The 25,623-nt window shown below is 38.8% G+C and overlaps 1 protein-coding gene across 2 annotated transcripts in view; it reads left to right on the top strand.

The window, feature by feature from the left end:
- LOC149321366 (SLIT-ROBO Rho GTPase-activating protein 3) overlaps positions 1–25,623 on the top strand; it is a 264,346-nt gene that overhangs the window by 169,114 nt on the left and 69,609 nt on the right. For both annotated transcript variants that reach the window (XM_089520382.1, XM_089520374.1), the window contains exons 5-8: positions 2,971–3,156; positions 7,196–7,324; positions 23,179–23,400; positions 25,053–25,154. In XM_089520382.1, coding sequence (XP_089376508.1) covers positions 2,971–3,156; positions 7,196–7,324; positions 23,179–23,400; positions 25,053–25,154 — 639 coding nt within the window. The remainder of the gene's footprint in view (positions 1–2,970; positions 3,157–7,195; positions 7,325–23,178; positions 23,401–25,052; positions 25,155–25,623) is intronic.

The following is a 25,623-nucleotide window of genomic DNA, read 5'->3' as shown; positions in this document are numbered from 1 at the left end:
ATTAATATGCGACTGCTTAAAAATGAATATTCTAAGTATTTATTAAAATGTCCTAGTAATTCCCACAAACATGTGTTCTATCTTAATTTTCCTTTGGGGATTTACAATTCCTTCCTCAATAAAACAGCTGCAGTAGAATGTATTTGAAGTCTGAAATAGATGCACGAAGAGTTTTGGATGGAAGATGGGAGTCAGTCTTGAAAGCAACCAACAGAGTGCTTCTGTGTTGTCTGTGTAGGGCAAGGAAAGGGGGAGATGCTAATATTTATTATTTATTTTTTCAATAAAATCAAGGCATCTAACATTATAACTTATACTGGTAATGATAATCAGAAATGATAACAGTTGAGTTGCCTTTAAAAAAAAGAAAAGAAAAAATATAAATGCATTCTGAGCAAAACAAGGAGCACCTGAAAAAGGTCTGTTAAAAGATATGCTTTTTAAACCATCTGCTGAAAGGCAACTATGCATGGATCCAGGTAGACGTTGAGAATGAGGTTCCATAATTTTGATGTCATTACAGCAATGCCATGTGTCTTAGCCCCTCCCAGCCCCAGCCATACCTTTGACAGCTCCAGACTGCAGATGCCACATTTACACATGTACGTTTGCATCTTGGAGATCATTCTTGAGATATGGATGGTTGACCTGGATGGTCAAGACTTTAGAGGTGAAAAGCCACCGAAACCCACAAAGGAAAAGCACTGAATGTAGCACGGGTTTTTTATCCACTGATTCAAGTATCCACAGCTTGAAAATATTCCAAAAAATATGAATTCCAAATAGCAAACCTTGGTTATCCATTTTATGTAAGTGGCACCATTTTACTATGCTATTGTATTTAATGGGATTTGAGCATCCATGGATTTTGTTATCCACGGGGGGTCCTGGAACCATACCTCAGCGGATAACAATGGCCCACTGTATAACCAATGTAGAAACTGTTCTCAGAAATGTTGCACTTTACTCAAGCCGTTTGAATTGAGCCTGGCTGGGAGCCAGATGAAGATGACATAACGTTGGTGACTGTATGTTCCAACCTGCGAATCTAAGGCCTGTTACAGACTGCCAAAATAAAGCTGCTTCAGGTCTCTTTGGAGGTATGCTGTTTAAATGATGCATGCATCCTAAGAATCCGGAAGCTGCACCAAAGCTGCACTCCAGTGCTTAGGAATGGAGTGTGGCTTTGGTGAGACCTCTGGACTCATAGGACCCATGCATAATTTAAATAGCATACCTCCAAAGAGACCCGAAGCAGCTTTATTTTGGCAGTCTGTAACAGGCCCAAGTTAACATCCTGTCAGATGCATTTTTGAACCAAATGAATCTGTCTTCAAAGGTAGTCTCAGGTGGAGATTATTAAACGTTTCTAATCTGGATATGATTAAGGGCAAGAGCCATTGGAGCTAGATCTGATTTCTCTAGGAAAGTGTTTTGACTGTGGCCCTATTGTGATTTTGATTAAGTCTGTGAGTAAAGGAACACTTCCTTCTAAAGATGGCTGTATATCTACTCTCAGATAACCAGAACTGCAAAGGCTGTCTTGTGGGATTAAATTTTGAATTGTTTGTCCTTACCCTATCCAAAGGTTTCTCATCATCAAAATTCTATACAGACACATTTTTGGGTCACTAAATTTTATGATGTACATTTGCCAACCAAATGTACAAATCATAGAACTAGACTGTCACCTCAGTTTTAATGTATGACTCCTGACCTGGATAACCTTAAAGGGTGTTCTAAGTACTGTCTCACATTTCATCCCAGTTTGCTCTCACTTCAATCCCTTCTTTAAAAAAAAAGGCACTGAAGTACATCTGGTTGATTGGTAGATAGATTACTTTTCTATGGAGGTTTGGATCATATCCTGATGGAGGAGGTGTGCAGGTCTAGGCAGCTTGCTGTGACTATACTCTTGTGCCAGTGGTGTTTATCAATTGTTGGAGATGCCCCTGAATTGAAACCTTCTCAACAAAGATAAAAGATTGATGATAAAATTTAGAAAGCTATTGGTGTTCCATCCTAGATCAAGAATCCCATCTCAGTGTTTCTCTCAGTTAAGTTTGAAGGATCTGAAGATGACATGATCGGATATTGGTTCTACATGTGCCATAAGGGCCTCTTATAAGCCTTTTTCAATTCCTAATGGCATGGCTTGTTTCTCTGATAAACAGAATACATGGCAAATGCAGTTGCAAGGAGAGCTGGTTGTCTGCACCTGGGTAATTTTTCTAAAAATTCAGTATGAAGTTGTTCTTTCCAAAGGAGTCATTTTCTTTGAGGTCATAGTAGAGGTAGGAAAGATTTAAGTTCTCCTTCACTATCCTCTGTGGTCCCACCTCTTCTTGGGTCTATGATATTTATATATTTTTAAATTACACACTAAGGTCATATCTAAAGTACTTTTTTAATTTGGGTTTTGGAATCCTGAACATTATTGAAGGTAGCTGTATTCATGTGCATGTGGGTGTTGTGTAGATGTTTATGGTGTAATCTTTTTTCATTGGGTTGACAAAACATATTGTGTTTGTGGTGAGTACAGGAAAAGGAGTCCACTGTAGAAGCTGTTCTCATGGTCTGTTGTCATTTCAAAATTAATTTCCCTTCCTTTTTTCTGTACTTTTAAAAAAGATTTGGACTAGTTCCACTTGTATCATAAACTCAAGCGATTGTCAAACAGTAAACAGAAGCAAAAGTATAACGTATGTATGACACTGTCTTACTTACAGACTTTTCAGGCCAGTATCTCATCCACAGTTCTTCTGTTAAATGAAAATTGTAATAATGAGCATCAAAGGATTTGCATGAGGTCAAATCACAGTCATAATACTTTGTCAAATAAAATAGAAATGTGTAATTGGTTGGGACACACTTGATCATTTGCAGCCATTGAACTTGTTCACTGTTTTGTTATAACTTCAGTGGTGGTGGTATTCTGCACACTGACATGTTGAATTTTCTTGGATGTAGGTAATGAAAACATATCACATGTATCATGCTGAGAGCATCAGTGCTGAAAGTAAACTGAAGGAAGCTGAAAAGCAAGAGGAGAAGCAATTCAACAAAGGAGGAGACATCAGTGTGAACCTGCTGAGACATGAGGATAGGCCCCAGCGCCGCAGCTCAGTCAAAAAGATTGAGAAGATGAAGGAAAAGGTGAGTGGGGAGAGGTTTTTTACATAGCTGGTAGCATGGCCACTAATAGATCTTCAGGGGGATGCCAGTGCCAACTTTATAATCTATGTGTGTATGTTTGTGAGAATGAAAGAGAGTGAATGTAAGTGTGAGTAAAAAGAGGCCACACTTATACCCACACCCACACCCACACAAACTGCAAAACTGCCTCATGTCCAAGGCTTGATAATATTTGGCCACTCACATAACACTGGTATTTCCTGGAATGGATTTGAATGGCTAGGGCTAGCATTCTTCTATACATATTCACTGAAGCTATACTTGGGATGACTGTTAAAAAACCCTTCCTTCTTTCTTTCTTGTTAGTGGTGGAGAAATGCCAAAAAGACAGCAGGTAGCTAGAGCTTTGAGTCACTCAGTCAGGCAACTTTCAGCAAGAAGCAGAGCCTGGGGGGCACATTGTAGAGCACTTTCACAGAGGGGGTGCCTTACATCATTGGAGCCTGATGTGCTCAGCTATTAAATTGCTCAACACAAGGAGAGTTGAAAAGGGCAGCTGGAGGGAAGGAAGACCTCCTGAGAGTGATGGCTCAGAAAACAAAACAAAGCAAAACAAAATAAAAATGGGTGAGTCATCTGGTGCGAACACCCCAGTTAATGAAATAGTCCTGCAATAGCTGCTAAGAGTGAATCTCCAAGATCTAAGAGATAGTTTAATGGCCTAGCATCCAAGAGACTTTTATGTTTGTGGAAGGAGGGAGTTCCGTACACTGTGTCTGTAGTTGCATCTGCTCTGCAGAAATAATCCAGTTTGACACTATTTTAACTGCCATGGCTTCATGCTATGGAATTCTGGGAACTGTTGTTTTCTGAAACATTTAGCCTTCTCTGTCAGAGAGCTCTGGTGCTACAAACAAACTACAGTGTTCAGGAATCCGTAGCATTAAGCCATAGCTGTTAAAGTGGTGTCAAATTGGATTATTTCTGCAGTGCAGATGGAGCCTGTGTGTGCCTTCAAGTTACTTGAAGTGGTTAACACCAGTTCCTTTCTCTGAAATATAGCTTAGAACACCTGGTATTCATTGGCAGTCTCCCATTCAAATACTAATCAGAGGTTTAGGAAATTACTGCTATATTGATTCTTACTACCTGAGCAGATGGGACAGCATGAAGAGTCTACTAATTTGTGGAAAATTTCACTGTGTGTTCATAGGATTTCCCACCCTCCATCTTCCACAATATGTTCCATAACACATTAGAGTATAAAACAGTTGGAGATTAGTGCCTAGCTTCCTTAACTATTTGCCCAGTGTGGTCCTCAATACTAGCTTAAATAGAAAAGTTGGTAATGGTCAGCAAAAAAGCATTTCTTCTCCATAATCACTACTGTGATCATGGCCAATATGTTGCCTCTTTTTTATTGTAAGAGAATCTCAAAGTAGGATACAATACCAAGAATTTTTTTTTTAAAACCTTGCAGTCAGTCTACAAAACAATAAAAACAGTGCTGAGCATTTTCTCTCTTGAAAAGCATCTTACAAAATGTGGTGACACAAATTCAGTCCAAAGCCAGTGTAAGTAAGTTGATCTTCAATGCTGAAAGCTTCTGTTACTTTATGCCAATCATAATTGAAGGAGGAGGGGATTTCTAAATTGGAGCACTTGTATCAATAGAAGGCTATCTCAGGTTTCCTCATATCAAATCCCTGGCAAATGTGGCAATGTCAACAGAACATTCCCACCAGGTTTTTATATCCTGGCAGATCATTAAGAGGGAAGTTATTTCAACAGATGCCCAGGTTCTAAGGTAGGTAAGGCTTCTGATGTCAACAGAAACATCTTGAACTTGGTTCAGTGGTGTATTGTCATGCATTGCAATTACTTCAGGACTGGTGCAACTCCTTCAGAATGGTATAATGTGTTCTTGATAGGCAATTTCAAGGTCACTGCAAAGGCAGACCCACAAACAGCAGCAGTTGAATCTGAAGAACTCCAGGTTATGCATCATTGTGGTTGGGCTATCCCTATGCATTGCTTGCCATGGAGGCTCCTTCTGTTATAATGGTCTCCTTGGATATACATTTTCCCCTTACATAATTGTATTTATGTGCTATCAAAATTGACTTCAGTGTATGGCAACCATATGGTGAGGGATCTCTAAGATACAGGGTTATTAATAGCCTTGCTCAGTTCTTGAAAAATCAAGGCTGTGGCTTCCTTGATTGAGTCAGTCCCTCTTTATCCTTCCTGATAGAATATTTAAAAATCAACTTCTTTCCCTATATTCTGAAGTTGAACAATCTGACTGCCAGAAATCTGAAACACAGGAAAGAGTCAATGCCTAATATAAATCAATAGATCCACTCTAGTTAAGACTACTAATTGGAGGCAGGTCAGTGTATTTATGGCATCCCTTGCCTGATTCTGCATCTCTGGCAGTGTACTAGTTAAACCTGCTGCTTGCTGCACATTTCCCTAATAAAGATCTTTTTTTTTACTTGCACCCACATCAATGTAAATGAATCCTTATGTAACACATGAAGGCTGCTTTTGGACAGAGAACTCCTGTCATTCACAGTTGAAAGGCATTGTATAGCTATTCCATCTTCTTGGCTTAGTGGATTTTTTGAGTAAGGAAAAAGATGCAAGAAAAGAATAGGAATGCATGGGAGGGGTACAAATTGAAGATGTCATCTTTGGGTCCCTTCTGGGAGAAAGGTGACATACAAATGAAATAAATAAATAAATCCTGAAGACTTCCTATAAATTTCTGTGAGCTAGCTGGTGTGATGGTATACCAAATGTCTCATCTATGCATCCTGTGGCTGCTTTTCAGCACATAAAATTCACTACATTGTGAGGGTGTGATAGAGCAGCTGGACGCTTTTCAATATGGCAGTTTGTACCACAAACTTGCTTTCCCTCAATTTATCTTAAACAGAGAGTTGTGTACAGAATATCTGAGCAATCCTTCAGAAATGTTGCAGAGTGGGCAGTGTATGTAATGGAGAAGCACTGAATGCTGGACATGGTATCTGCAATTCTGCATTCAAAAGTCTGGCTACCTATCAGCTCTAAAATAGCTTGTACTCCACCAGCAATTTCATGTGATTAATGCCAAGCCTCTCCACAAGACACTGACTAAGTATGCAGGATGTTTCTTATAAATGTAGCACATATACTGAAGTAGAATATACTTAATGTACTGCTCACTGCATGGTGCATATTCAGCAATAAATTACTGCTGCTTTTGCTGCTGCTGCTGAACAAACTTACTACATTCCTTCATAATATCAAAGAAACAATTCGTTGTACAGAAATGCAGCAAGCTACATACCGTTCATGTTCACAGATTCTTGGAGGGTAAGGCTAGCAGTGAATACTTGTCATTATCCATATGTTTTGCATCCAGCATTAGGAGCATCTTGACCCTAAATTAGGAATGTGGAGTGTATCTTCTCTTGATGAAGAAGGATTCTTGAAATACTGAGAAAAGAGTTAACTCCTACAAGTTTTTGTTTTGTTTTGTTTTTGCATTTCAAGACTTTTAAAAAAAAATTAAGTTGTATTAAAAAAAAAACCCTTGGGTGTGTCCACACACACACACACAAGTATTCTTCAGAAATGAGAGTGTTTTTTGTAGTGCTTTTCTATGCAAAGACCTTACTTTTGCATCCATCGGTTTTTCATACAAAAGTTGCAAAATGCAAAAAATCATTGAAAAAATGGCAAAAATTCTTGTAACCTTGTAGGCAGATTTTTTTTGGAAAATATTAGTTCTTGCATGTGAGAATGAACTAAGCAAAGATTTATATCCCAACTCTGAATAATAGTCATTATGGGACATGAGTAGGAGAATATTGGTGAACTCATGTCCTTATTGTGGGCTTCAAATAGGCATGTGGTTGGCCATTGTGGGAACTAGATAGGCCCTTGGTTTGATCCAGCAGGGCTATTTTTATGGTAGGTCATGTGGTAAGAAACATATTTGGAACATATGCGAAGTGGGATGACTGATTCACAATTGTTTAGATGTGTGTATCATTTTTTTGTTTTTCAGAGGCAAGCAAAGTATTCTGAAAATAAACTGAAATGCACCAAAGCTAGGAATGACTATCTGCTAAACCTAGCAGCCACAAATGCAGCAGTCAGTAAATATTACATCCATGATGTCTCAGACCTGATTGATGTGAGTACTTGAGGGATTCTTTTTTCTTAATGTATGGCACTCCAAACTCTTTGCAAACTGGCAGATTTGCCCTCTGCCTTCTCTTGCTTCTGTCATGCTGCAGTGTGTTACAAAGCATAGTGTTACAAAGTGTCAAGCATCATTTTGGGATAACTACATGTGTGTTTATCAGTATCTTCAGGGATACAGCACCTTTCAAAATTGTTTTATATAAGGGATGGGGATGGTAGAGAGGTGGAAAGAATCCCACAGTGTGTGCTGTATCCTGGTAAGCCAGGTATTGAGCCACAGTTGAATGTGAAGATGTTATAATGTGCTGAGTGTAGATGTCTGAGTAGTGGAAGTTGTATGGCATTACAAATCATAGAACCCACCTTGAACCCCATTGTGGGAGAAAGGTAGGATATAAATAATTGAAATAAATAAAAAATAAATATAATCATAGAGGAGACTGCAAGAGCCATCTAATCCAAACTCCTACCATGCAGGAATCCACCACTAAAGTGCTCCTGAGATGGCCAGTTTTTGTTGAGAAATCTCCAAAGAAGGAGAGTCCGCACCCACTAGAGTAGTGTTTTATAGTGTATAGCTATTTTAACACAAATTCTATAGCAAAGAAAAGAGGTAAGGTAACATGAGCAGAAGAAAGGAGTAGGAATTAAGCAGGCCAATAGAAAGAAGCAGTCAGGTAAGAGCAATCCACATAGGAACAGGAAGACTAACTTACTAAGAGGGGAAGTATAAAGTTTTACTGGGGACTATCATGAGGGTGGTTCAGTTGGACAGTAGTAAGAAGAGCTGATGGCACTTATTAAAGTACCTTGCAGAACATTTAGAGGCTGGAAAATGGCTTGTCAGGTAGACTGTTATGTTTTCTTTCACTCATTCAGTCCAGTGACTCAAGAAATAAGTTTTCCGCTCGTTTATGCTAAGAAATCTGTCATGAAGCCTAGTATATCTTTCAGTATGGAATTTCTTCTTGCTGGTGGGATATAAATTGACTGCAGCTTTGTAATGGTCCTATAAATAATAGAGATCTGTGTATGAAGCCTTTGTCACGGTTTAAATGTCACTTAAATGCATCAGAAGTTAATCTTATTTAATCCTCTAAATCATATTTATTGTTCCATGCTAGAATTAAAAAGGAAGTTTTATATATGACATCCAAACCTTAGGAGGATTTCAGGATTTTACAGATGTTGTTTGATAGGTGTGTGTGTGTCAGTTTCTTAAGCGACACTTTAAACTGGTTTGCTGTTGAAAACTCACAGTGTTTTGTGTTCTTCAACGCTTTGTTTGTTCGCAAGCTGGGAGAGGGAGAAAAAAACCCTTGACAATGTACCATATTTTCCGGTGTATAAGACAACCGGGCGTATAAGATGACCCCCAACTTTTCCAGTTAAAATATAGAGTTTGGGATATACTCGCTGTATAAGACTACCCCTCTTCCAACGCACACCAAATAAATTTTTTTAAAAACATCAGATTTCATTTCAATATGGTAATTTTAATTCAAAGGCTTATGACATGCAGATATTTAGCAGGAAAACTTATTGTATACAAAGCCTGCTTGGATTGGTCAGCTCTCCCTGCTTGCTAAGCCCTCCCTGTTTCCAAGACTATCAGAGTGGTATTGCAAACACGGTTCTTTTTTCCATACCCTGGGCTTCCCAGACACCTGCAGCTTGCTCCGCCCTTCAGTTACATATGCGGTGACTGCAGATTCTCCAGTCTGGCTCAGAAGTTTCAGCACCTGCCCTATAATATGACACCCAGAGTATAAGACGACTCCTGACTTTTGATAAGATTTACCTGGGTTAAAAAGTAGTCTTATATGCCAGAAAATACAGTAAACATAAACACAGAATATGATTTTTTTAATTACTTATTTGCCCCTTGGGTTTCCTATATTTTCATGAGTGATACTTTTTCTTTCTTTTATGGAATTGAGGCTCTGGATTCCTGGAGAGCTGTGGAATGCCAGTTTAGCTCTAGCTGTTTTTACTGCCATTCCTCTCCAGTATATTTCCTTTCTGATACTTCAGTTGGAGTCAGCAGATGGCTTTTCTTCCTCACTCCAGGAAATCCCTTTAGGGGACTTAACCCAAAACGTCTTTGATTCAGTGCTACTAAATTTGCCTAATTATATATTCTGCTTGCTCGAGAAAGCAAAGCATGATTAAGCATGCATGAGTTATATACGTGTGTCCTAATTTCAGGTTCCCCAAGAGAAGAGCTGTTTGTTTGAACAGATTTTCATACATGCGTAATGTTCTTAAGAAGAGCCTTAGACGGCAAAGTTCCAAGAATTGTCATAGAAAGAAAATATGCCCAAATATCTGATAAAAGACTTCTTCCACAACATAATGTTTCCACTTCTGAACAGCACTGTATGCAGTAAACAAAGAATAATACTAGATTCTCTGAATTATGGACCATTTGTACTTGGACAATTCTGTTTTAATTTCGGCTCCCTAAGGCAAGGGAGCAAGAATACTGTTGTTGTGTGCCTTCAAGGTATTTCTAATTTATGACAATCCAATCACAGGGTTTTCTGGGCAAGATTTATTCAAAAGGCCAATGACTTCTTCTGAGGCCGAGAGATTGTGACTTGCCCAAGGTCACCCATTGGGTTCCCATGTTAGAAGAAAAATTGAACCCAGGTCTCCAGAATCCCAGAATCACAAGGCCTGTATGCATGGGACCAAAAGGTCCATGCTCTCCCCGGTCTCATATTGTCCTTCCAGATGATACAGGCCATTATCTCTGGGCCAGGACCAGGCAGATTGGATGCAGATCTGGTGGACCTGGCCCAATCTCAGGCCAAAGAGGCCTTAAACTGGTCTAAAAAGACTGGCTGTTTGCTGTGGAGTATCTAGGAATAGTTGACAGACCAGATGGCCCCATGCACCCCATACCTGCTTCCACCATCACATTTGCTGAGAAGACCTTTGTCATGTGAGTATAGCCAGCCATCCTGCTTCTGCCCTTATTGGCAGCGAAAGGAGTCTTCTCACCAGTCACAATGGCAGAGTCAGGTATGGGGTAGATGACAGTAGCAAGTCCATGACACAGAAGCAGGTGAGCATGTAAATAGCTGACCATCACTGCTCCGCTCATGGACTGACCCCAGGTCAGGACCTCGGAGGCAGGATTATATAGGTTTGACCTGTGCTATCTTGCCAATTTGCTTAGGGCCAAAGTTCAGCAGTCAAACCACTACACCACACTGGATCTCTATATAGAGAAGTCCCTGCTTCACATGCAAAAGTACCCAGTTTCAGTACCTGAAACCTTTGATAAAAGATACCAGGCTGCAGTTCTGAGACAGGGCCCTGAGGTACACCTGAGGTTTTGTAATGTTCCTGCCAGTCCAGATTGATAATGTGGTGCTAAGGATGTAATCCTGCACATATATACCTGAAAGGAAGACCTACTGAATTATTATTATTATTATTATTATTATTATTATTATTATTAACCTTTATTTATAAAGCACTGTAAATTTCTGCTTTTCAGTAAACATTGACATGAACCAATTATCATCAGAGTTTTTCTTGCAGAAGTTCTTTATAAAGGGCTAAGAGATTATATCATTGTATCTCATCAAACCAACTTTGGTTCCAGCTTCCAAGTTAACAGTGTGTGTGATCCATATCACTTTCTAAAGAGGGATAGTCATAGTATGAATTTAAAAATTGTGTTGACAACAGGCACTGTCAGACTGTCCAATTGTGTTTCTAAAGTTTTGATATACCAGTTCTTTTACATATAAATATATTATTTATAACATGCTTTGTTAAAAGAATGTGTTTACCTTTCATTTATATTTAACTAAATAACAATAACCAGTGTAAAAACTTGCTGTAAAAACAATTCATTATTGTTATTCATCATAGTACGCAATACAGTACTCACTGCAGCATTTCATTGTTGGCAACCATTGCCCTGGTGGAAAAGTAACTTTCTGAATTATTCAATACATTCCTCACTACTTTATTGCTTTTGGTGTTGTTAACTGCCCTCGAGTTGATCTTGACCCATGGACAACCCTGCTGATGAGACATGTCCACCCTCAAAATCTGTTTCTGAGAGTTGGGGGACTATTATGAATTGTAATTTCTGGGGAATATTGACAGGGAGGGGAAAATGCATCAGCAGCAGCTAATGCATGGTAAATAAAGATTGGGGGTGGATAGGGCCAGGAGACACTACTTAGTCAAGTATTGTTAAGCATTCTTGTATAGTTAAGCATTCAGTTAAGTGTATTTCACTAACCAATTGATTTAGAATCTCAATCAATACTGGTATTAGTTTAAAACAACCATGTATTTTTAACAAAATACATTGATAATTAAAAAGAAGGATTTCCATGAAGAAAAAGGGAACAAACACATTTACTCCTGCTCCTTCTACTAGAGTGTCCTGCCATATTAAGTTGTTTGAAAGATTCAGTAAAAAAGAAAAAATATACAAGCCAGTATCAAATATATTGTCAGCTGCAAAGATTTTGACTGCAACCAATGAAGAAACAGCATGACATTAAAACTAAAACATCTGTTTACCAAAATGTAGAATACTGTAGAAATGGCAAAAGTTACAAAGTACTTTAGTTATGAAAGACTGCAAACCCAGACAGGGAGAGGCTGCGGGGCAGTCGCTTGCCCTTCCCAGGCTCTCCCCAACTGGGCTGCCCCTTGCGGAGGCAGCCCGGCTGTGGAGAGGCTTGGTTGAAAGACCTATTGCCCCGTGCATAAGTCTACCCAGGACTCTGGAGGCAAAAAATTCTCGACTTATAGTTGAGTATATACAGTAATATAGTGTTGTTCAATTATTATGTATATTTTGACAGATTGTTTGGCGTGCATCTTTTCTAAATTTAAAAGGCAATATCTGATATATTTGAATAGTTGTTTTTTAGTCTACCATATCAGTAAAGCTCTTAACCACATTGTTTCATGGAGAATATTCTGTGAAATCTTCCTCTGACACAGCTCCTTCTATTGGAATGGGAAAGGGGACAGTTTCTCCCCAGCAGCCCTTATGCACTTTCAAAACCTGTTCCTGAGGGTTGGGGGATCTTCTGGGGAATATTTGGGTGCAGAGTGTATGATATAATATAGGATGTGATACAATATAACCCTGCCTTGTATCATTGTAAAGTACATTAACATGGTTTAAACATTATAACAGATAAACTTTGTTAGTAGAGATTGAAATTCTTGTGAATAAATGAAACCCTTTTAAAGACATATATTCTGGTGTTAAGCTTCTAGTTTGAGTGCTGTTAGCATGCATTGATTTTGCAAGCCTATAACAGGCAAACTGTGGCTTATATGTTTTTATGTTTAATCTGTTCACTCAAGTAGGAGAGCAGTATATTTGAGAAATGGGTGAGGTGAAAGGAAAGAGCGAATCTTCTGTAACAGGACAGGGCAAAGGAAGATACAGCAGGGAAAAATACTTAGGCCAGTTGTGGATAGGAGGTGTGCAACAGTGTTTATTTCTTTATAACTATTTCCTATATCAGAGATAAAGTAGTGCTGGATGGCCATGTTGACTTGACTGGTATCATTGGTGCGGAGCAGACAGCTGCCATTCTGGCCACATTTGGACTGGGACCACAGTGACTGCATGGCCAGCTCCCAAAGTGGGCTATTGCTGCAGGTCCCAAACCACATGGCCAGGAGTGGGTTTAAAATGACTCCTTTTTTCTCCATCCCTTTGGATAGGAGCAGCTTTTGGCCACCTTGGGGGCATGGGTCATCTAAACGGCACATCCCCAAAGTGGCTGGAAGCCACTCCTTTTGGCCCATGTGTTCTGGCCCATAGAGACTTTGGATGAGACTGAAGGAAGAAATCTCTTCCAACTTTGTTTAACTGTGTCTTCTATGTTGCAAGACAAGACCTAATGGAATCACAGTGCTGTAGTTCACCTCTTTCCAGATGTGGATGCATTCTCTAAATGGTTCCCAAACTTTGATCCTCCATTTGTTTTGGACTTTAGATCCCAGATGCCCCAGCCAACCTAGCCATCAGTCAAGAATTATGTGAGCTGGAGAACAAGGGTTAGGAGCTACTGCTCTAGAGGATTCAGTTTACCTTGTATAAAATATATGTACAGTCTTCCAGTTTTCAGTGTGTATATCTGAGGATGGACAGAACAGAAATTCTGTTGGTTTGTTGCCTGCTCTGATGCCTAGCAGCTTCCCTTCCACAACTAGCCAGAGTTATTTGTGTGTGTGGTTGGAGTCCTTGTGCCAATTTATTGTGCTAGTCTATAGCAGCTACCAGCCATCACCATCCATGTTGAGTCTGACCTGTTGGGAGTGAACTAGTGGCTAGTCATGGGTCTTTCCCAATTAGCATCTGTAGGCCCTTTCACATTACACAATTATAGTGTTGAGATTGCACTGTAATTGCTATGGTTCCATCCTGTGGAATGCTGAGATTTGCAGTTTAATGAGAGGTTTTTTCCCCCCAGTCCAAGAGCTCAAGTGTCTCCCGAAATGACAAACACAAGGATTCCATAGAATGCAGCCATAACGATTAAGCAGAACTATAGTTTATAGTGTATAGTGTGAAAGCGCCTAAGGGACATGTAGGATTTGTTTTTCTGTGTTGGGATGACCGTGATTTAGCTTTCCATAGCTCTGTTGTTATGGACCTCTCTGTATCCCATTGAGACTAATTTGCTACCAGTTAAAATCTAGTTCACCCCATGCCATGATTCTGATGCCATTCAATCCTCCTCTTGTGGTTTTCTTATTGGTAGCATGTGTATGACATAATTACATGCTTAATGTTACATATAGTTTGGTCTTCAATGTTCATCCATGGAAGAATTCCAGAAGATAGGAAACAAGTGCTTTGTTTGATTTTCATCTCCTTTTTCACCCACAATGAGTTTCTGCTCAATCTACTGCCAAATTGAGATTTTAGCACAGTCTTCATTTTTGTTTCCATCCAACATTAGACTTCATTGGAGCTTTTTAAAACATGTTCTGGAACAGGTGAGGCCACATCTGTTTTCTGTGTCTGTCTTTCATTTGGAATCTGACTGATCATGACTTTGCGATAGGATTTAGAAGTTAAGGAATTTGATAGTAAGATTTAAAATATTAACAATATACATCTTTGGTTGAAGCAACAGATATTATAGATTTGGTTTTTCTTGAGGAAGCTTTCAATTATTACTACCCTTTTGATCATAGCTTACACACTCCAAGCTGCATTAAATTTTGATTTCTTCTCAGAAAGGCATTTCATACTGAAGGTGGGAAGCATCATGAAAGGAAATTTAATTTAGAGAGTGATGCGTAGAATTTGTAATTTGAGTGATAACTCTTTTTTTATAATACATGAATGTAATTAAAAATATATTTTAAAAAAGAGAAAATAAAAGAAAAAGAAAGGCATTTCATACTTTAACTTTCAGAGTATATCCAAACCCTCAAGAGCAAACATTAAGATGCCTAAAATGGCTATAAAAGAGTACATCTAGTCAAGGGAATTTTAGCAGAAGTATATTTTAGCTCTTTTAGATGTTTCAAAACTGCATAGTTACTTATTATTATTTGCAAATCGAGTACATTCCCATATTTTGGTAGTTTGGCATTGGCTCTGGCCAATCATGAATTGCTCCTGGTTATGAGCTTGCCAAGGGATGTAAGTATGTGTGTATCTTTAAGTTGCCTGTTGACTTATGGTGACTCCACGAATTTCATAAGTTTTTCTTAGGCAAAGAATTCTCATAGAATCATAAAGCTGGAAGGGGCATGATGTGCCATCAGGTCCAACCTCCTGATCAGTCTGGAGGTGATTTTGTCAGTTCCTTCATCTGAAATACATAGCCTACATCACTTGGTATTTGTTGGTGGTCTCACATCCAAGTACTGTACTAAATACTTTTCCTTTGAAGAAGGCTTATAGATGAAAGAATTTCTTTGGTATAAATCATTGGGCCAAAACTGTCAGTAGAGAATGTGAGTCCAGTTAGTCCAGAGTAGACCATTTCAAATTAAAAGATGGCATGCAGGCCTGGATGATTTACACTCCTTATCTTGTTTTTAAAGGAAGTTTAATTTGGCAATTTGTAGTACAACATGTAGGCAACTTCAGTATGAAGAATGGTCTGTGCTCTATCTGGTACAATTTGCCTTTGGGTCCAGACAGGTGATATGTTTGTTTGCTTTTGTCCAACACTAATAATAATAATAATAATAATAATAATAATTTATTTATATCCTACCTTTCCATCAGGATCAAGGTGGCGTACAATATACATAAAAACACAACAATATAAAATAAACCTATTGTCCCTCCCACCCACAGAACAGTTAAAATTCCCTTATAACAATAAATAACACCCCATTATTAAAACAATCAAATAATACAGAGAGGTGGGTACATAGAATATTTTGTATGGGGACCAAGTCAGCAGGTGACCAAATGAGTCATTCCTGGAAGGCCTGTCAGAAGAGATCCATCTTGACAGCTTTTTTGAAGCTGTCAAAGTTGGTGATGTTTTGGATCTCTTCTGACAGACCATTCCATAGTTTGGGAGCGGCAGCTGAGAACATCCTCTGAGAAGATCTTCTGAGTAAGTTTTTCCAGAGAACCTTAATGTGCAGGGTGGATTGTACGGAAGTAGGTGATCCCGCAGATAGATTGGACCCAGGCCATGAAGGGCTTTAAAGTTCATTACCAACACCTTGTACAGTATCCGAAAACTGATAGGCAGCCAGGGAAGAGATTTCAGTATAGGCAGTATTATGTGGTCACTTCTAGCTGTCCTAGTGACTAATCTGGCTGCCATATTTTAGACCATCTCTTGGAGAAGAGAATTGTATCTAATTGTGACTTTAGGAAAAATGGTGAAGGGTTTTAGGACACTTTGAAGTCTACCATATTTATTATGGCATAAGGAATAATGGGCTAGAATCCACTTTCTGGATGTATGAAGTGCAGCTCAAAAGTATCAGGTATATATACATACATGGGCTCTGACTAAACATCTCTCATAGATTCAGAATTCTTCAGATGAAGTCAGCTGTTGGCAATAAAAGGAATAAACAGCTTTTATCATGGGAAATTAGTCTCTCTCCCTAACGTGACCTATCAAGGTATGGGTTTTTTTGAGGCTGAGAATATGTGACTTGCCAAAGATCACCCAGTGGGTTTCCGTGGCCAAGGTCTCCAGAGTTCTGGTCTAAGATTCAAACCACTATGCCACACTGGCTCCTAGTCAAAGGTTCCCCCTACAACAAACGGACACAGCTACACTGCTGCCTCTATAGAGAACCCTTTTTGAACAGTAGCTGTGGGCATTTAGTTCAGTATGATATATTGCACCCTTTTGTCTAAAGATCTTATAGCATCAGAGTTTGTCAGATAAAGTCAAGTGTATGGCAATAAAAGGAATAAACAGCTTTTATCATGGGAAATTAGTCTTTTTCAATAGTTTCAGCACTGTTTTTAAGGCACAGCTTTTACACTGCACTCTTCTCTATCTTGACTTTGCTACTTCCTGCTGGTGAAATTATTTTGTTAGGGCCACTGGCAATTTTGAGCACTTAAAACACTCTCTTCCTCTGAAGCTTCAGAAAGCATTTCTTTCTTTCTTTCTTTCTTTCTTTCTTGGTATGGTCTTTCTTGGTATTTTGTATGAAACAAAAATGAGAATACTTTCAGTTAAGAATTACTGCATATATTCCATCAATGTACAAATAAGAATAAAAATGACAGCTTTGACCCTAACAACATCTGACTATTATAGTTATATGTTTAAAGCTGTTCTGCAACTAGAAGCCTTATATTGGTTGTACTGTGTGTATTTTTAGACTAAATGTATGGGCAACTCCTACATGCCCTTGAAAAAACTTGACATTTGGTTTGTGGCTTTGAAAATTACCCAAGTCAGAAGCTCATGTGGCTGACAGCATGTGTCTTGATGTGGGGAGTTTAGTCTACTCCTGGCTTGGTTGTAAAGTGATATCCTTTTAATTAGATATTGCTAGGCCTTCTCAGATGAGGAAGTATGTGGTCAGGGTTGTTCTATCTCTATTTTAAACTGTGGTAATGAGGACTAAACTCAGTAGGAATGAAGGGCCACACCCAACAAGAAGTACAAAAATGGGTGAAAGTATTTGTAGGCCAGATAAAATAGACTTATTGAACTCTAAACCTTGATTGCTGAAAAAATCTAGATGATTTAAAAACAAACTTTAATTTTTTAAAATTAAATAATTTTTTAAAACCCAAAATACATTTCGATCAGCAGTCTTTTCTAATGATAAATATCAGGTATTAGTTAAATAAACAGATATTTTAACACAATCACTTTTTGGCAATTTTCAGAACTTGCTAATATGTTTTTCAAAATAAAACCAGTGGAGATGGCTTCAAGCCTCATATAATCATAGAATCGTAGAGTTGGAAGAGACCACAAGGACCAATAAAACAGCCAAGTGATGTGTGCTGTATTTTACTGAAGACTGCATCTGTAAAATGCAAAATTTATTTTCCTCTTGGAAATGGCCGACATTGAGTCTGCTTCTTAATTCATAAATTTCTCTAAGTACAGATTTGCACATGTTTTCTTTTAATGTTTGAAAATTATTTCCCCAGACTGGTTGACTACAAACCTGCTAGCTGGTATTATGTGGAAAGGAGGCAAAGTTCCCCTTAATAATATCTGCATTGGTTTCTGTGCTTAGGCAGCCAATCCCAATAACTACAAAGAAAGAGGCAGCCTTACCCCCCCCCCCCCCCGATCCTTTTAATAACTATTCCAACAGTAAATTGCTCTATGGTTCTTTAGAGGTAGGCAAAGGAGCTCAAGTCACCTCTTCATTCTGTATTCCTTCCTTCTGACTAACTTATGAAATTGCCCTAGGAATTAATGGGGGAAATCTGCAGATGGGGAGAAAAAGTACTGTAGGGAAGCTCCAGAGAAAAGAATAAAGACTAGGATAAAAATCCCCTCAGAAGATAAATTTAAGTACTTGTGAGCTGTGCATTGGTGGGTAATTACTGTTCCCAAGACCATACAGTTAATTAATTTCTGCTGAATTTTTAAGAACAATGGGTACTTTTCTGGCCAATAATATCTGTCATTATGAATACTAAGAGGAAGTCAGTTCCCTGATGCTACCTTTAGAACATGTATTGTGAAATGTGAAGGTCAGAAGTAATCCTCTCCACTACCCTATTAGATCTACTGCCGGCTGAATGCTTTAGTCGAAAAGCCATTTGTTGAACCCATTCAGTGGAGCTGGATTAGACTAACTATGGAACCACTGCCCCTATCTGTGTCCTTAGGAAGAGACATGCAAATTTGAGGTCCAAAGGTTATGATCCTGGACAGTGCTGAAATCAAAATCTGACTTTGCCAATTTAAGGCAAAGTTTGGGTTAAAGTTTTTGATGCTTTCTGTAAACCCTTCCCCCATAACCTGTCATCAACGGACTTACTCATCCCTAACTTCAGTGCATTTACGAACTAGTTAAAAGGTACTGATGCCAATTGCTGGGATCCTGTTGTTTACTTTTCTCATTTGGGAGAACTGTGGTGGTAATGGAAGCTCAAACTGGAGAGTTATTGGGTATGAAGTCATTAACCAAAGCAAATTTACCAATCAGAAGTTATGAAGGATCTTTATTCTGGCAACTCTCTAGAAATCCAAAGTGTTCTGGAGTCTAGAAGAATAAGATGTAAGCAGTTGTGTCTACTGAGACCTGAGGTTATGATGTAGCTAGGGAGAAGAAAAAGCTAATAATTTTTTAGGGTATGTAGTTAGGTATAAAAGACTGGTTATTTTAACTTACTCTCTGAGCAATTTGTAGATTTGCCTACATACAATAAACTCCAGGAGAAAGTGCTCCTGTGAATATATGATGGCCTTATTATGCCTGATATTACTTCCAGGAGTATATCTGTAACTTTCCTTATGATTCAAAGACATAGCCATATTACTCTTGAAAATCAGTGTGCAAAAGGATCTTGTAGCAGATTTGACACTAACTGAAAGAAAGAAGCTGATATCATGATATTTTATTGACTTGAATCTGCTACAAAATCCCTCTGCATAATTTCCTTTTATGAATAGGGAAAGACAAAGCTGGAATAACTAATGTCAACTAACTAGTTATTCCCCAGCTCAGAGAAATTCTCCAAGGATTTTTTTTAAAGAGATTGCTCAAGAATCAACAACAGGATGCTTCTTTGTCTGTTGTTGATGAGAAAGAAAAGAAGTGGTGGTAACTATCATGAGTTTAGATCCTTTAGATTTAGAAAGAGGATTGGGGGGATTCATTGCACTGTCCCATTTGCCCTCAGGGGAAAGTCAAAGATTCACAGATTAACTGGGTTTTTTCCTATTTTGCTTTCTTTTCTTTAAACATTCTCTGAAGATGCCAGCCACAGATGCTGGCAAAACATCAGGAATAAATTCTTCTAGAACATGGCCACATAACCTGAAAAACCCACAAAAAAGTTTTCTTCAAACAGTTTCTACAGCATATTAGGATTTCTCTTTTTTATCTCCTAATTGCTGAGTTTGCCCAGTAATTTTTGGTGAGCAGCTATGTCAAAAGACTTTTGAAAGCTTCAGTAAAGCACATCTATCAGATCACTTCTGCCTACATAATTACAGTGGTCCCTTGCCTTACGTGGGGGATCCGTTCCGGACCCCCCCCCCACATAAGGCGAATTCTGCCTATGATGGAGCCCCATTCATTTGTGCACCAATACAGTGCGCCTGCATTATAGGCAGGAGTGTGCGGGGCGCTACGGGCACACGCCCCATTCATTTGAATGTGGCGCACCGCCCCTTGCGCTGTGCGCGCTCCCCGTGTCTTGAGCACATATGCTGAAGTCTACGTAAAGCGCGCCTGCCTATAACACGGGTGCACTGTATTGGCGCAGTACAGACGCACCAAATGTGCCGTGCAGGCAGCATACTAGGGTTAAGGGACCGCATGGCAACCACACTGTCCCTAACCATAGTACAGTGTGGCGCCGTAACAATGGCAGCACCCTGTGTATACGGGGGCTGCTATTGTTATGTGACAGACGCATAGCATCTGCACGTTGCGCCGCGCTTGTGATGTCATGAGCGTGCCATTGGCGCACTTGGATGTCACAATGGCAGCCCAAAAAGAACCCGCTTTTTGTGGGTTCTTTTTCCTCCACAGGGAAGCCACACGGTTTGGCGGCTGCAGCTTCCCTGTGGGGGGAAAAGTGCCGGCTGGTCTCCCTTTTTGGGAGCGCCATTGACACTCTCAAAGAACTATAAAAAGCTATATACTCAACCATTGTGTTTTTAATAATGGGTTTCACCCAGTTACCTAGAACAGACATTAAATTGACTGATCTGTAATCTCCTAGATCCTTTTGGATCTGTTTTTTTTTAAAAATGGTGTTACATTAGCAACTCTCCAGTCCTCTGGTGCAGACACATATTATGTAACATGCATTTTTAGCAAATCAGCAATTTAATATTTGAGTTCTTATCAGAACACTTGGATGGATACTATCTGGGTTAGATGCATATGTTTTTAATTTATTACTAAGATCAAGAACTTCTTCCTTTGTCACCACTATTTGCCTCATATATGGAGACTTCTGAAAATGTAAGTATGGGCACAGGTATCTTCTGCAATGCAGACAACTGAAAATAATTTATAGAGCCAAAATGCAGCAAATATATATTGCCCAAGTGTCTTAAGACTCTGCAGTGGCTATACAAACAAAATCCTGAATCCCATAAAACCCTTAAGAGATTTGTGCTTTAAGAGTGTTCCCTTCTTTTTTTGTATTACTTAATGTAGTATTTTAAGTTTGCTTATAACACATTATGCCATGTTCTGAATTAGTGTATGGAGGCCTTGTAATGACAGTTTCCAGATGGATGCTTTATATGTAAGGAAGTCCCTTTCCCTGAAAATTTGCCAGACCTCTGACCTGCACATGCTCCTCCCTCTTTGGGTTGCAGACAAAGGAGGCATTAAAATCTCCAGATTTAGGCAGATTGCATCAATTTACAACTAGAATGACAACAAACCCTCTGGATTGTTTGGAACATTTTAAAAAGAAAAGCTTTCTTTGTATTTCATAGGCAGTATGAAATCTTTGGGATGGAAGTGGTCCAACACTACAGAGTTAATTTAGGGTTCAGTTCATGGGATGTGAAATATCTAGTTCGTCCTGATTGCATGAATTAGTTGTTGAACAGCTGATTACTGTTATCCTCTGCATTTGTCTAAAAGAGATGTGTGTGTGCACGCGCTCGCTTGTGTGTGTACATGCACGTTTCTCATAACACAAAGTGAGATGAATTAATTTTCTGATATGACTTAAATCTGAATTGAGAGATGTCTTTTCAAATAATCAGTGAAGATGAGATTTCTTCTCTGGCCAGAGTTGCTCATGGCAGTAACAGAGTTTGAGTATTTCACTTTGAGTTAGGAGTGAGGAGGAAATTTTGCTGTAAAATCCTTCCATGAACAAATAGCAAGAGACCAGAGGACAACTGAAAGCTTGGGAAATAGAAAATTCCATTATATATCTGGTAAACAGGACTGTTGTGTTTATGTGTTCTCTTTTGCCTGTTGTTAATTATTCCATGTAAGACTACTAAATTACATTAGGTAGTGTTGCATGATTCAAGCATTTGGATTAAGTTGGTCAAAACATTAGCTAGAAGGAAGATCGTTATAACAACTTTTATGTTGTTATCTACAGCCCTCACTTGAACGGCACATAGCATACAAGCCTGCAGGAAATGTATTTGTTGCCTTATAACACGGGGCTCTTCTGTTTCAAAACTTGGTTTCAGAAAGCTGCAGTTAGCACCCAATGTAATTTAGTAGTCTTACATGGAATATGTGCATATAGGTACAAAAGTTAGGTTTCTGTGTTAGTTAAAATTCAGGTTTTTCTCCAAGGTAAATGGAAAGCTTCTAATGCATGAGAAGCTGCTCCATCATGGAGAATACAGAAGAAGTTTACAGGGGCATTTTTTTTGTTCTATAAGAGTTTATGTGAATGCGATTTTGGTTTGATTCGTAGTTTATTTTATTCAAGTCCATCAATTAACGGAGGACCCAAAGCAAACTTGCTTGGGAATCTGCCCCATGGAGATGAGTAGGAATCATACAGTTGAAAGAGGGGCCTTGTGGGCCCTTGATACCATGATGTTCAGGATCTCCAGCTAGACTGCCTCTTTTTGAAAATATCCAGAGGAGGAGACTCCACCACCACTCTAAGCAACTGGAATTTCACATAAGTGTACTTATGATATTTCTTTGATTACATTGATGCACATGAGAGGAAAAAAGGTAGATCAAGCAATTGGCCAAGAAAGTAACATTTGAGAGAGCTATCTTCTGAGGTAATCCTCAGTGGTTGTGAAGTAGGAATATTATCTCAAAAGGATTCATTCTAATGGGAAAGTGACCTTTCAAGTATACCCCACCCATTTCCAGTACGTATTTATGCCCAGAGGTGATTGCATGTCATCGTCAACTTTATACCTGCTATCATTTTTTGTATATAGCTTTTTTGTATATAGTCATATTTACATTGTCAGTCTGAGGGCAAGGCCTGTATCTTTTTTTTATATAATAAGTTTCTGGTACACACACCCCTCCCCGCAAATCCATCTACACAAGCACTAGAAAGAAAATTATAATGAGAGGAAGAAGGTTACTCTAATAGCAGAAGTATACAGATTCCTTCAATTGGTTGGTGTTTCAGATTTATTCTGGTGAAAAATGCTATCCTACCACTATTTATGAGTAGCTAATAGCTGTTGTTATTTAAACTCATGTCTGTTTCTTTCTTTTCCATAGTGCTGTGACCTAGGCTTCCATGCCAGCCTGGCACGGACATTCAGAACATACCTTTCTGCTGAATACAATCTAGAAACCTCACGCCATGAGGGGCTGGACATAATTGAGAATGCTGTGGACAACCTGGATGCACGAAGTGACAAACACACAGTCATGGATATGTGCAACCAGGTCTTCTGTCCTCCTCTGAGGTTTGAATACCAGCCTCACATGGGGGATGAGGTATGTAACTGTAGAAAAATGGTTTCATCTCTTCCACAATACTAAACGTTTGGGCTTTCACTTTAGGTGTAATACTTTCCCTATTTAAGAATGAATGAGGTACTTTAGAGAGATTGTGTTTCATTTGTGATTGTTGAATTTGGGTTATATTTGGGTGCAATTCCTTCTGCTCTGTTTTTAGACCAAGCTTTCTATATTACTGGCATTGAAGCTAAACCACTGATACTTTGCTTTATGTTGCTGTGTTCAGTACTTTGATTAACAAGCCCATATAAAAATAGGTTATAAAAATTAGAGTACCTCTGGTAGAGTGACATAAATAGCCACTATTCTTAAAATCCTGTGTCTGACAATGTAGATTTGTGCAGCCTCAGCAGGTGGATAGGGTCCTTGAAGAGGTGAGAGGCTTACCACATATGTGCTTGACCTTTATTAGCTTGACTGAGCAGCCAGGACAGATCTGGCTGAGTAGGTATGGGTAATAGTGAACAACTTTGTGGACAGGGTATGATTCTATTGTGTCTGGAGACGTTTGCGGTAAGACCTGTGTTTGTTTGTTTGCTTTTAAAGAAACACCATCTCTGAGACCCACTGTGTTGGGTTGTTTTCATCCAGTCTCCAATTTCCCCTTCTTTAGCCATATACTTGCATCTCATCTCCAAGAGTATTTTTAGGAGCTAGATTATGTAGATCCATTTCAGTTTTGCTTGAGGCCTGGTTATGTGGGGAAAAATCTGCTTTGATCATGGTAGTCAGTTTTCCCCAAGAACTGGACCATGTTGGTTCTTCTGGACTGCTGGTAGCCTTTGATACCATGAACCATTGTAATCTTCTAAATCACCTATCTGAAATATGTCTTGGAAGACAGTTATTCTTGGCAGGGTGAATTTAATCAGTGGTGATGAGGGAGCGCTTCGACATGGTAGCCATTGGCCTGTTGTGTTCCTCCAGGTTCCATTTTGTGTCTCATGTATTTAATGTATGGTATATATTTGAACTTAGGAAGCTGTTTACAAAATCCATATCTAATAGTGAACCTGGCTGCCTCAGTTTCTGCAGTGGCCAGGAGTATGTTCGCGCAATTAAGGATACTGAACTAACTGAATCTGTTTGTGAAGATGTTGTGAAGATGCCATAGTAACAGTAACATGTGCCTCAATAGCTACTATAATATACTCTGTATAACAATAGTGACACCAAGTACATTTCTATACCGCTTATTAGTACACTTAAGCACACCCTAAGCAGTTTACAATGTATAAGCCAATTGCCCCCAACAAGCTAGGTACTCATTTTAGTGATCTATGGAAGGTTGCAAGGTTGAGTGGACCTTGGAATCCACTATTGCTATTGCTGTAATACAAGAGGGCTTTCAGGTTTTTTAAAATTGAACTTTATTTGAATATTAGTTAGTCAGGGTACAAATTTAATAAGCATATGTCAGACTCTGTAGAAAAAAATATACTACTAGTTACAGTTCAGTGCTCCACTTCCTGATTTCATTTCATTTTCAGCAGGTTAAAATTCTGAGACCTCTTAATTGTATCAATGCACATACTTTGCTGCATTAGTTAATTAATAGCTTCCAAAGTTTTGATATATCTTGAATTTGCATAGGATTTATCTGTGGGTTTGGTCTGGTTTTGTTTCAGGTATGCCAAGTGAGTGCCCAGCAGCCAGTTCAGACAGAGTTGCTCATGAGATACCACCAGCTGCAATCTAGACTTGCTACGCTCAAAATAGAGAATGAAGAGGTAAGAGCTATAATTGTCTTTAATCTTTAAGTAAACAAGCTCTATCAGTGTACTTATCCCAATGATTCTGTACATGATGACTTTGAAACTAATACAAATTACAGTTGTTGGTCTAACATACCCTTTTTGGCCCAAGAGATTGTGATTCCTGGACAATGCAAAACATTTGAATGGAGATCCTTTTCAGCCTGTTTGTTTTAGAATGATATGTGTTTATTTGTGATACAACAGCAAAACCTTAAGACCTAGTCAGATAATCTTGCAGGGTTAAGGTTATTAAATGCTCTGGACAGATATGATATCTCCTAGTTTACAGCAAAGGATAGATGAGATACTGAAAAGAGAATACACAGGACTGAGGGCTTCCTCTTGTTTTAACTTAGAATACAATCACAAACTGTAAAGGAATATCTAAGCATATCTTGATAGTAGTACATTCAAACAAAAATCCACCAAACAGTGATACGTT

The sequence above is a fragment of the Sceloporus occidentalis genome, unplaced genomic scaffold (genome assembly GCF_023333645.1).
Source record: "Sceloporus occidentalis isolate IW3139 unplaced genomic scaffold, rSceOcc1.0.p SCAF_1, whole genome shotgun sequence".
In the NCBI taxonomy this organism is placed as follows: Eukaryota; Metazoa; Chordata; class Lepidosauria; order Squamata; family Phrynosomatidae; genus Sceloporus; species Sceloporus occidentalis.
Note: the sequence above shows the minus strand (reverse complement) of the source record. Positions and strands in the feature narration are given on the sequence as shown.